The sequence below is a fragment of the Mesocricetus auratus genome, unplaced genomic scaffold (assembly GCF_017639785.1).
Source record: "Mesocricetus auratus isolate SY011 unplaced genomic scaffold, BCM_Maur_2.0 Super-Scaffold_6731, whole genome shotgun sequence".
NCBI lineage: Eukaryota > Metazoa > Chordata > Mammalia > Rodentia > Cricetidae > Mesocricetus > Mesocricetus auratus.
In genome coordinates, this window is record NW_024429185.1 from 7,448,328 (window position 1) to 7,461,734 (window position 13,407).

General features: G+C 44.3%; 1 protein-coding gene across 1 annotated transcript; it reads left to right on the top strand.

The window, feature by feature from the left end:
- Positions 1–1,422: 1,422 nt before the first annotated feature.
- On the top strand, positions 1,423–13,140 carry Tma16 (translation machinery associated 16 homolog). Its single transcript, XM_013117160.3, has 7 exons — positions 1,423–1,701; positions 3,752–3,864; positions 5,381–5,418; positions 6,864–6,948; positions 7,981–8,129; positions 10,147–10,189; positions 11,204–13,140. The coding sequence occupies exons 1-7, from the start codon at positions 1,699–1,701 to the stop codon at positions 11,433–11,435; spliced, it is 663 nt and encodes a 220-aa protein (XP_012972614.1). The 5' UTR covers positions 1,423–1,698; the 3' UTR covers positions 11,436–13,140.
- The last annotated feature ends 267 nt before the right edge of the window (positions 13,141–13,407 follow it).

Below are 13,407 nucleotides of genomic sequence, written 5' to 3' on the forward strand. Positions count from 1 at the left end.
TCTTGTTTTATTGCTCTGGTTAAGACTTCAGGCCCTGTACTGAATAAGAGTGCTAACAGTGGGCTTTCTTGTCTTGTTCCAGATTTTAGAGGAAATGCTTAGTTTTTCCCCCTTAGCAAAATTTTGCTTACATATTGGTTGCATATATCCTTAATCACTTTCAGATATGCTGAGTCTATTCCTAATTTCCTCAGGACTTCTACCAAGAGGCATGTTGAACTTTGTTAACTGTCCTTTTTATGTGGTCATGTGAATTCTGACTTTGGTTTATTTGTATAGTGTAGTGGTTTTATATTCACTGATATGTGTACATTGACTCAAGTTCATCGCTTAGTCGTGATGTATGATAATATTAATGCATTTTGAACTACATTATATAATTTGAGCATGTGTGAATTATGTAATGTATTTTGAATTACATTTAGTTGGCAATTATTTTGTTCACAATTTTTGTAGCTCTGTTCATCAAGAAAATGAGTCTGTAATTTTAGTCTGCCATACACGTGTAATAGTGCGCCAATTTGTCCTGTTTATTAGCTCTTTGGAATATAAATTTCAAAGTATTCCTTAACGATGCTATAGATTTCATTGGAATCTGTAGTTATAATCCCCCTTTCACCATAAGTTAATAAGTGGGATTTCTTTCTCGTTCTTTTTATTAGTTTTGGCTGGAGGTTTGCCACTCTTGTTGTTCATTAAAGGAAACAACATTTTTGATTAATTCTATATATTGAGGGTTTGTTGGTCTCTGTTTCATTAAGTTCTGCTTTAATTGTTTTATGTTTTGGGGGGACAGCTACTGGTTTGGGAGTGACTTCTTATTTTGTGGGACCTTAAGGTAGAAATATTAGGTTGTTAGAAAGCTCTGATTTTTGTTTGATTGTGGATACTTAACTTTATGTAGTCTCTCCTGCTGCGGGTTTCTACTTTTAATTGCAGAGTGGTCTGATAGGACACCAGGAGTCCGTTCATTGTCATCCTCTTCCATTCCCTCTCCTTCTCCTCCCCTCTCCTCTTCCCTCTCTCGCTCTGTGCAAGTTCAATCCAGTTGCTCCATGGAATAGTCAATATCCTAATACTATCTGAAATACTCACTTCTGTATGTCTCCCTACGGATAGGAATTATGCAAATGGAGTGAATGCCGTCCCTGTGTGGCACGCACTAGGCATTTGATCAATAGTTACTCAGCAAGATTTTCTATGCAGTACGAAAACCGAACAGTAGCCTTTATGTGTGGAAAGAAAACGACAGAGAAAACCCAAGGAAAAGCGAGGGCTGATCTTCCTGCCACCTCTCTGGGACCCGGGGCATCGTCAAGACCTGCAGAGGGTATCCAGGTCCCGAGACGCTATTTCCGGACGAGGTGCTCGCCCCTGGAGAGCTTCCTCCAGGCAGACGCTTAGGTCTGCCCTTCCCACAGAAACAAGCGGCGGCCTCGGGGACGCCGCCAACCTCTGGGCCCGTGGAACCGGCTGAAAATCCACGGCGGGCAGAAAAAAAAAAAAAAAACAAGCCTTGATTTCCGGGGACCTTTTAGGGAAAGCACTAGCTCCTCCCCTTCCTGTCCGTTGCTATCCGTTTCCCCCGGATCCACGTGTGTTTCGGCAGGAGTGAGCCTGGGAGCGGCTGCCGAGCAAATCCGTGAGGCCGCGGTGTCCGGACGCCGGCCGCGGGGCCGCGGTGGCCAGGACATCGCCATGGTGGGCGGCGCCTCGCTGGCTTCCCCGGGACGCTGGGCGGGCGGGCGGGAAGGGCATCCTCGGACCCGGGAGAGACCCGCACGCGGAGCGGCGGCCGGGGCGGTGCTGGCCGTGGGTGTCCGTCCCGGGACCGAGTGCTCCCTGTCTTCCCCTCTCGCCGTGGGTGTGTCCCGGGACCGAGTGCTCCCTCTCTTCTCCCCTCGCCGTGGGTGACCGTCCCGGGACCGAGTGCTCCCTCTCTTCCCCCATCGCCGTGGGTGTGTCCCGGGACCGAGTGCTCCCTCTCTTCTCCCCTCGCCGTGGGTGTCCGTCCCGGGACCGAGTGCTCCCTCTCTTCCCCCCTCGCCGTGGGTGTGTCCCGGGACCGAGTGCTCCCGCGCTTCTCCAGGTCTCCTTCCCCTGGAGGAAGCCCTGCGCCTTCACCCACCTCTGCCCTGGGGCAGGTACAGATCCTCCCTGCTCCGGGCACAGTCACCACGAGGTGTGTGGGTCCACAGCCCGTGGGTGGCCAGTTCTGATCTCTCGCAGCAGTCTTGCCTCCCGGGCAACGATGTTGTTTTGTCGATATTTTTAAACAGAGTAGTGTTGATGAAACATTTATGTGTAGTAGTATAAGGAGCTCATTTGCAGAATCTGAATGCTATGCTTATGATTGGTTTTGTGTGCGTGTGGATGTTGGAAGACAACTTGTGGGAGTGTGTTCTCTCCTTCCACTATGTGGGCACCTGAGATCCAACTCAAGTTGTAGGCTTAGCAGCAAGCGCCTTTACTCCCCGAGCCTTCTCTGTTCCTTTACTTTTTTGTCTTTTTATGTCTTCCTTGCCTACTTTCAGCCTGGTTATCCCCTATGCTTGTACGATTTCTCAGTATAATCTTCAGAGTATTTAAGATATTAAAGAAGTTGTGTTGTACTGGGGATTCTACTGCACTTGTCCTTAGCAATAGGCAGTTCACGTTCGCCACCCTTAGTAAAACTTGGTTGTTTTGCATAGAGGTCAAAGTAGTAGCGTCTTTATTATTATGTTCTACTTGTCACATTTGTGGCCCCATTTTTTCTCATCTTCATCATCAACAGTGGCCCTGCACCTTTCTCTGAAACTCAGCCCCATGACTCCAGAGGCCTGAGAGTGACACCTGTCATCTCTGGGAAGTTATCTAACTTTTGTCGGCTTAGTTAGAATGATAGAATGCTTCACAGAGATTGAAAATTATACATACCCATTCCTTTCTGCAGCACTAAGTTTTTGTCAGTAGAACATGGGCCAGAGAAAGGGGGGCTTTCCTGAGTTTTTCTTTTCTATTTATGGTTGGAGAATTGAGCAGGCCTTAAGCTTTCACAGACTGTGGGGGAAGTTGTGGTCTGCCAGCGTCGGGGGAGCCTGACTCCGTAAGTCATAGTGGACTGTTTAGTTTTTATTTTGGGTTTCTGTTCTACAGACTTAAACCTGACTCCTAAGTAATATAGGTGGGCCCAAATACAGGATTGCATAATTTAAAAAAAGCAGCCTTAAATGTATAATGTCTTTGAGGACCGGCTTCTGGCGGCCTCAACTGCTAAGGCTTGAATGGGGAAAATAGCTTAGGTTTTCTCCCCATTTAGGTGTGCTGATGTTGTGGTGGCTTCTGTTGTTCTTAAGTTCTTGGTTTGAACCAGCCAAGTTTGCTGAACATGGTTTTTGCATGTGCCATCCCCATTCTCTTCCATGTGCCGCAGGGAAATGCCTGCCAAAATTCTGTTCTGCAACATTGGAGATGTCTTTAACTAGGCAGGGTTGCCAGCCCCTCTAGCTAGTCTCAGAGCTTGCTTTAAACTCACACAGCTGAGTCCCTGACTTGGATGCGCTCCCTGTGTGGGATAATGCCATTGGAGATTTCTGAATAGATCCCTTCTGGGATGAGCATGGGGGAATGAAGGCTGTTGGAATTTGGAAGAGGTTTGGCCCGTCTCCTCATCCCCAGTGTGACGTCTCTTGCTCATTGTATTTTGTGAAGATGATTTTGTGACTGTAGTCAACTTAAAGTATCTGACTGTGTGTGTCCTATCTTTTAGCCTAAAGGACTGAAAGGAAAAATTGTTGGTCGGGAAAAGAAAGTCATCCATCCATACAGTAGGAAAGCAGCTCAGATTACAAGGGAGTCCCACAAACAAGACAAGAAGGAAAGGTACGTGTCTAGTCCCGTTGGTGTGCACTAGGGCAAGCATCTACCTGTCAGGTGTGTTCCTCAGTTGCCACCCCCTGCTTGTCCTTTGATAAATATTTTTTCATGTGTTCTTGTACTGAGGTAAGCATAACGAAGCCTGTGGTCTTAACAGAGCTGACCTAAAACAGATGTTTAAGTAGCAGTCCTCGGTGAGTGCAGTGAAGAAAAATTAACACAGGATGAAGAATAAAGAGGGAGAGGTTATATGCTATAGAAGTCCTGGAAGACTCAAGAAGTTAATTAGCATTTGAGCAGAGTCGAGAGATAGTAGGGAGGAAACCACTGATGAAGGCATTTCTGTTGTGCTGTGTATCCAACATAACAAAGGAAATATGGAATGTGTGGTTAATGTCTTGGGCCCAGTGTTCAGGGACTGGTTAGAGATGTCACAGGTCAGTATTTGGGTCGGGTGGATTGGAACCAGCAGACTAGATCTCAGAAGGAGTGTTGTGGATGGGAGAGAACACAGTGAGGCCTGAGGCAGCCTAGAAGCTGTCCTGCCATCTCAGAGTCGGGCAGCTTTGGACAGAAGTCTGCCACAGATACTAAAAGGAAACATATACCAAAGAATGTCAGGGTGTTTTTAATGCTTTTAACAGGTTTCAGAATCCTTGCTTTGGAAATTTTCTAATTTGTGTACACACTTACTTCCAAGACTGGAGGAGAGGGTCTGAAGTTGAGGGGGAAGATAGTGCAAAAATTCCATAAAGTGAGGACCAAAAAGAAGTCATTGTTGTTATTTTGGACTAGCCTTGCTGTTCCAGTGAGTGCAACAGTGGCTGGTGGAAAAATGCTTTGCCTAAGACCTAAAGCCTTATCTGGTAAAACTTGGCTGATTTATGGTGATTTGGTTAGAAATTTTCTTGGAGAGACTGTGATGGCATACTCTGATTTTCTTTTTTGCGGAGGATGTGTCTTTTTTACCTAAACATGTATGATGGCAGTACTGTCCTAAAGTAGTAGTTTTCAAATGTCAGGTGTTCATTCATCACTTAGCGTTTTGTTGTTCTTTTTAACATGACTTACTACATCTAAACAGTATAATTTTTACCAAACTTCATTTGACCTGAGATATGCCATATTACAGCAGTGTTTTCTGCTGCAGGGTTTCCCACTCAGACAGAAGGTCTGCTGAGGGCTCTGGGCTGAGATTGTGTACTTCCAAGTAGTCCTCAGATGCTGCTGCTGCAGGCATAGACATAGCCCAGTCAAACCTTTGTTTGCGTTAACAGGACTAGTCCTCTAGGCTTTCCCTACGCACTAGCATACGAAACCAACAGTCCAATGACGTCTCATTCCAGCGATTTTAAAAGATTCCTGTCATTCGATGTTTCTTTGTTGTTAAGATTGATGTTTTTTTATTATGTGTGAAAAAATGTCAAAGTTCTCTGGGAAGTGTTTCTTTGCGATATTTTTGACAGATTTCTAAGCCCCTGCTTTGGAAATTTTCTAATTTATATGCACCTTTTGGTTTAAGATTGAAGAACGAGAGGGCCTTGCGTCTCAACCTTATTGGTAAGTGGGTTCGAGTGCTTAGATTTCTGGCTGCATACAGAATAGTGAAATTTTGCTCTAAATCAATTTCTCTAGTATTTTATCAGATATGTGAGAGAGCAGACTTAGCTGTAAGAAATCAGAGGAAGTGGAGCAGAGCATTTGACTTTCAGAATAAATTGCGAGTATCCCTGCGGCTCCGCTTGGTGGAAACTTTTTTCCATGCACCTCCACACTCTAGCTCATGTTTGGTGCTCTCCCGCAGCTGAGGTTATGAAGGGTGTGCTGTGCTAGCCTGCTGCAGCACATTCCTTAGAGAACTGGTTTATAAAGAGGAACTTGAAGCTGATCACATTGTTTGGGACTGGCAGCAACGCAGGAGGCAGTGGCAGAGGGGGGTGTGTGCTGGACAAGCTGCTTGTCTCATACTGGCCAAGGAGTCCCAACATCCCCTTCAGTAGTGGCACTTCTCAGAGATGAAGAGTGCCCACTCGGCCTCGCCTCTCAAAGGTCTCATCAGCTCCCAGGAGCACTGGGTACTAGAGAATAGGCGTTTAAGTCATGGGCCAAGCTACAGCGATAGCTTAAGGATTGTGTAGCAGAGGGCTCATGTTTAATAGGGGTGCATGCGTGTTTAGTCTTTGTGAGTGGCACAGTCTTCTCCCTTCCCCCCCCCCCCCCACTCTGTCTCTATCTTCCTGTGGGTCATATTTATTGCTAATAAATTTTTACTAACAAGTCTGGAGTTTCTCTTTGCATGGTACCTGACTCCTCTCTCTCTTAGGATTAACATGTTTAGTAATGCTCTGTACAGGTGACTTAACTTCATGTGTAAATGTGAAATAGTACTGATCCGAGTAGAATAATTATAAAGTTCTGGACATGGTGTCCACGGTTTAAGTATTTAAAAATACTATTTTTATCATTGATCACATTTTAAAATACTTTAAACAAGTTACATGTTTTGCTTCATAAGAACTTAGAATTTCATATTCTATTAATTCTTCTTTCCTCCCTTCACTGATGTGAAGGAAATGTATGGGGCTGGAGAGATGGCTCTATTTAGGAGGACAGGCATACAGCTCTCATAGAGTTCAGTTCCCAGAATCCACATCCACAGCTGCCTACAAATCCTGCTCTCTGGGGCCCAACATCCTCCTCTGGCGTCTGTGGACACTACACTCACATGCATAAGCGCGCACACACACACACACACTCTCTCACGTAATTTAAAAGGAAAGACGTGCATGGAGGCAAACACCACTCTTATCCTTATCTCTGTCTTTAAATAAAACGTTGCATTTTCATTTCTGACAAATTGGTCTCATTGACTGTGCTACACAGATCTCTCTACTTAAAAATGAAGTAGATTTGCTTTAGTTTTGAATGCTTGGATCTGGAGGATTGTGGTGGAAGCCTTTGCCTACATGAGGCTTGTGGTGCTAAACTTTGATACTTATTCATAGGTGACAAACTTCAGTGGTTTCACAGTCATCTGGATACAAACAAAACAAGATATACAAAGAAGGATGCCTGTGAATTAATTGAAAGGTAATACGGGCATACTGTAAACAGAGGGTCAGAAAAGAGTTCCAGTCTGGCTCTCCAGGGACAGCTCTGCCTTGGATTTGGATATGAGCAGATGGGCTTTTATAAAAAAAAGATGAAGTTTGTGATCCATCTTGGCTGCTCCTATTTCCTGGGATTAGGGACAGCTTCCTGAAGGAGCATTTTCTGCACCGGCCCTAGGGTTAGATTGAGGTCAGGCAGCTTGAAAGGGCCTTCAGACGGAGAGAATCGTGTCTAAAAGGCCCCGAGACGGGAGAAGCTGATGGGTGGAAGGACCCATGGGCGTTTCAGATGGCGGGGCTAGCAAGCTCAAAGGCTGGTGTAAATGGTGCTGCAAGTGACAGCTGGCTTATGAACAGCGTTAGGTGGCCGTGGCCATCTGAGTTTGGACCTTATCTAAGGACAGGGAGCTCTGGGAGGACGTTCCGGGAAGCTTGTGTCCTCATCAAATACTTCAGGTCACAGCCTGAGAATGAGGCCAATACTAAGAAGTGGCCATGGTGTTGCTAGAGGCCCTGTTAAGAGGCTGTTGGGACAGTCTGGCCACAATACTGCTGTCCTCTGTGTAGAGAGTCGTAGCCTGATGGAGAGCTGGAGTGCAGTGATGTTCAGAGGTAGAACTTAGGCATAGAATAGAGAGGCGTTAGGTGGATGCCTCTAACCCTCACTATGGATGTTATACTGTGTCCTGAGGTGGGGAGCTCAGACAATGGAGCCGGCTTGCTGGGACATGAGGAAGGGCATGGTGTGAGTCTCTGAGGGTGAGATGCTAAGGACTAAAGAGGCGTAGGTGATTCAGTGTGAGCTTCCTCAGTGCAGCACACAGCATGCTATGATTTGTTCACTCAAGTAAAGAAGTGGTTGGATTCATCAGGAAAGTGATCAAGAAGTCTGAGGAAATGAGGAATTTGAGTATGTCAATCAAAGGAATTAATGAATTAATACAATGTAAATTAATTAATTAAAGCCCATATATATAGACATGGTCACTCAAATCATTTTTCTGTTGTTCAGGTATCTGCATCGATTCAGCAGTGAGCTGGAGCAGATTGAGCTGCATAACAGCATCAGGGACAGGCAGGGGCGACGCCACCACTCCCGGGAGACTGTCATCAAGCAGACGATGGAGCGGGAGCGGCAGCAGTATGAAGGCTACGGCTTCGGTGTGTGTCTCTGACTCATGGATTTCAGAGGTTTCACTCAAGGATTTGCTTGATCCTCTTCTGAGATACTTTTCTTCGTGGATAGAACGCTTTTGGCTTCATGTCCTTGTGACAGTTGACATCTGTCTCTGCTGTTCTGCTGTGACACTTGCTTCTTCCTAGCATGCACCCTACTTGTCTTCCCCTGGGTGTGCCCTTCCCTAGACAACTATCCCTCCTGCCTGCTGTCATAACTCCTGCTCTCCAGGCCAAACTAGGCATTTGTTTCTTAGCACTCCAGTCTACATAACTAATTCCTGCACAGAGGTACAGCACATTACTGACTGGCAACACTGAAGATCGGTGACCAGGATAGCCTACTGAGAAGAAGACCCATAAACCTCTGGCCATTCCAAGGCTACATGACTACAGATAATACTGTGACTAGTTTTTAAAAATAATGATTTTGACTAAAAATTACAGCTTTGTGGTTTAAGAAACCAGATGACTTGGCACAGACTCTCCGGTGGTAAGGTAGCAGCTGTCCCTTGCAGAACTCGGCATAGTTTGTCATGTCACTGTCTTCAGTATATTTCTTGCCTTGTCCTGTAGGCTTTCTTGGTCAAAATAGTAGTTAAAGTACATAATAGCAAAATTAAAATTTTAAGTTTTAATATAAAAACATGAGCATATAGCATCCCAAAATTAATTAATTTAAAAAATAAAATAGAAGCCAGAAATGGTGGTACATACCCTTAATCCCACCCTTGGAATCAGAGTTAGGTAAGTTCCTGGCCACCTTGGTCTTCATAGTTCCAGGACAACCTGTCTCAAATATATACATAGAATAGAGGACATATTCCTCTGGTTCAGAAAGTTGAGGATTAACTCAAAAGTCCCTGGCCCTGTATAAGAGCAGCAAAGGGCATCTGCCACTCCTGTGATGTTCACAAGATAGTTACATTCTGTGAATTGAAGATGTCGTATGTGGGTCTTTCCCCAACATTAAGATAAAATATTCTGCCAAAAGCAAGGGAGGAGGGGTTATTTTGGCTCACAGCTTAAGTTCTTTGTAGTGGTGAAGTCGCAGCAGTTGGAGCTGTATGACACTGCACCCACAATGAATACTGTTGCTAAATTCTCCCTTTTCATTCAGTCTGGGACCCAGCCTAGGAAATGGTCTCGCTCTGCACTTAGGACTGGTCTTTATTCCTCAGTGAACCTGATCAAGGTGATGGCCCAGGGACATTCCTAGGTTCTTCTCCTAGTCAAGGTGATGGCCTGTGGACATTCCTAGGCCCAACTCCTATGTGATTCTGGATTTCATCACGTTGACAATTGAGACTAAGGATCACAGTTCCACCCTTTGCCAGCTTGACACCCAAATACTTTAAATATGCCTTCCTCCCCATGGCCATCTTATAATGCAGAAGTACAGTCAATCCATGACAGTTCTAGTGCTGCTTAAAAGTCCCTGTCTGAGACCCAAAGGCCATCTCTTAACTGAGCTCCCATGCAAGTTACAGGGTAACTTAAATTCTATTGAACTTTTTAAAGGTCCTAATGATTGTAATTCTTTTAAACATTTTTATAACTTGAATGATGTGGGTTTTTGTTTTTTAATGTTAAGTAATCTTTAAAATCTGGTAAATTCTACTAATGCGACTTATGGCATGGATTTACTAACTTGTTTTTCGTAGCACTACAAAACAACAAACACCCTTATTTGCTGCTTGAATACACTGACTTACCCACAAGTCTGCCAGTACTTCTGTGTGACAGAGCTCTCCTGTTGTCCCCGGACACTGAACACTATTCTTCCTAAGTGTAGTGTTTGTGTTGACTGTAGCAGTTCGGCTCATCACTGCCTGTAACTCTAGCTTTAGGGGATCCCACGCCTTCTGGACTTGGCGGACATCTGCATTTATGTGATGTACAGACACATTTACACGTACATTTAAAAAGGTTTCCTTTTTATTAACATTAGTGACCATTAGAAGGAAAATGCCTAATGGATATTAATCATTTTCTTTTTCAGAGATTCCAGACATTTTAGACACTAATAATCTGCAGACTTTTCGGTAAGTATCTGAGTTCTTTGGAAGTTATATTGTGAAATACACAAGGCACGAACTTCCGTGGGTGTAGATGTTAATAGAGAAGGAAGTGGAGAGCGTTCTGTTAGTGTTCCTGTCCATGGGTGTGCTTGTGTCTGTGGGCAGCACCCAGTGTACATGCAGTGATGCTGGTGACGCTCCTTTGCTTTTGCAGAACAGTGGTATATTAGAGTTGTCTCTGTTTTCCCCTGATGCTAGTTTTTATTTCTTAAAATAACAAGAACAGAATAATAAAACTGGTGCCAGGGCAAGCGTTTAATCACTGGGAACCTTTGGTCCGGGGCTCTTGTGATTCTGCCCTGGTAACCATGGAGACTACTGAGCTCTAGAAACTCAGATTCTGTGTATTAGAAAATGTTTTTTATTAATAATTGTGGTCTTCACTGAAATATGTAAGGGAGTCTGAATTTTCTTTTCCAGAGTTGAAATTAGATAAATTTAAATCCAGGTGTAACTGAAAACAAAATGTGTTCCTTGTTTCTGAAGCAGTGTGTCTGCCTCTTGCAAAGACAGTGTGAAGTGTGAGATGAGCTTAGCATGTTAGCATTGCTGGGTAGGAAACCGTTCTCGGAGTCATCGCCACACTTCTCGCATGAGATTCCTGAAGACAGAATTGTCATACAAGTAGAGAGGTTCACAAATGGGATTTTTCTTTTTTTATAAGAGTCAACCGCAGTGCGCCTGTGTGTGAGAAGAATGCCTTTTCTGATGTAGAAGCTTACTGACGTAGTTTTAACTTGTGAGGGTGTTAGAACTCTAGAGTGTGTAGGATTCTGTGCATGTAATACTACTGTAGCAGTAGTAAGCATGTCATAGGGCTTGGGCTGTTGCATACCCCCGTCTGCTTATGTTGACATTTCACGTGCATGTGAAATCTGCTATGAATTTGAGGTCTTTCCTCTGCTGCAGGCAGAGTTCTGAAACCGACTGTCCTTGCTCTGCTATCACTGCCCACAGCTCTACGTTCATTTCTTTTAGGGAATGGGATTTTGATCTGAGGAAATTGCCAAACATCAAAATGAGGAAATTTTGTGCTAATGATGCAATTCCTAAGAAGCGCAAACAGAAAGCCACGTTAAATATAGAAAAAGATCTAGAGGAATTAGAACTAACTGGGGAAATTGGAGACTCTCAAGATGGGGAATTGGAACCAGCAAGTGAAGCAAGTGACTCGGATGAAGAAATGACTCCGGTGCCTGCCTGCCCTTGAAAAGAAAAAGAAACCACGCAAGACCCTCAGGTCCTGCTCATTGATGGGAAGTAGTCATGTGGGCCGGTGAGATGGCTCAGCAGGTGGTGCCTTGGAGCCAAGCCTGACTGCCAGAGTTTGATTCCCAGGGTCCACGGCATGAAAAGAACAGATGCTACAAGTTTTCTTCTAACCTCACACAAATAAATAAATATTTTTAGTAATTATTTATATGTAAGAATGTGCTGTTGAACTCATTCTCAAAGAAGTCATTTGCAGTTTCAAAATAGGTTTATGAGTTTTGAAGAATGAAAATTTTTCATTGAAAGGCTTTTAAAATTAAAGAGCTTGTATTAATCTGGGAACTTAGCTGGGAGTCTAAATAATAGCCGAGTGCGTTTTGGGTGAGGCTGCTCTGTCTACATCACTTCATGGCCAACAGCATCATAGTGGTGGAAATATAAGATGGAGGGGTCAGCAGGAGGATAAGGCAGCGAATGGAAGGCTTCTATGTTGCCCTCTCTTCTGCAGTCCTGTTATCTCTGAATATTGACATGCTGATGGGGGGGGCAATGTTAAGCACATAAACGGGGGACATGTTAAACTATATCCAAAACATAATTGGCTGAATTTTGCAGAAGGGAAAATTGGGGAAAAAATGGGGTTCAGAAGATGACTTGGTCAATAAAGTGCTACAGAAGACCTGAGTCTCTTTCCCTAGCAGGGCTGGGTGGCAGCTTCCTATTAGCTCAGTGCTGGGGGAGGGGAGGGGAGAGACAGTAAATAGACACAGAGTGATCAGTACATGTGTGAAAGTAGTACTCTGAAGGGTCAGTGCGGCCAAACCCCCACCACCAACTGCCCTTGAGCCTAGACACAGTGTAGGATTGCTCTGATGGGCTTCAGTCTTGGATGGAATTTTTACTATGCCTCATTGTGTATTTGAAGTAACTTGTTTTTCATTTTACAGAGAATCATAACAAATTTGGCTTGATTCTCAGAAGAAAATTTGGACCTTTGAAAAATGTTGGTACTATTCAAGGGCCATGGAGACCTTAAAAGACCATGGTGTTTAGCTAAATGCATTTTGGGATACCCATAAGACTTTGAGGCCAAAGGCACAGTGTTGTGGTTTAAATTTTAAATGTCCCCCACAAGCTCATGCTTTGGACACTGCTACTCTACCTTCTGCTGCTGTCTAGAAGTTTGTGGAGTGCTGACAAGGTGGGGCATGGCTGTCCATAGGGACAGCTCTTCCAAGGTTATACCTGTCTCTGGGTCCAGTTGAGTCTGCCACCATGCAAGTTGACACGTTGCTCCAGAAGCTGACTAACTGAAGTCCTTCTCAAACTGAGCCAGAATTCGTCTTTCCTTATTTTTCCCCCTGTTAGGAATTTGGATTACAGCAGCACAAAAGTAATTAATACGTCTTCCAAATAGTAGTCACACTTGGTGACTCTTTCATGCCTATTCCCAGGCAGCAGATCATTGTCTGGGAATACCAGTCAAAAGGCTGTCACCCCTTGCACATTTGTAAGTCACCCTACTATCAGTTCTGGATAGTGATCTACATTTTCCCCATTGAGTTGTTTTCCAGCTTTGTGATTTCATTCCTTTTTTAAGGTTTCTAAGTGTACAAATACTAGTTTTCTGACTATCCAACTGTTTGATCTGTGCATTAGAAAACCCTGCTGTAATAAATGCAATAGGTTTTCATTTCACCCCACTCCATATTGTTTTCTCTGATACCTGAATTGTGCGGTAAATCTTTCATGTAATTCCACAAGGCAGAACTCTTCTTATGAGTTCACTCTTTGAAGCACTAGAATAAAGTACTTTCCAGACAGTGCAACTTGGGAAGATGCTGCAACAAGTGTGTTCGTATGTAGACATACTCATTGTAAGCACACTCACGTGACCCAAGGAAAGCGGACACCATGCACTTGGTTAGAAGTGCCCTGCTCTTGGGACTGATCAAGACCCCCTGAACGTG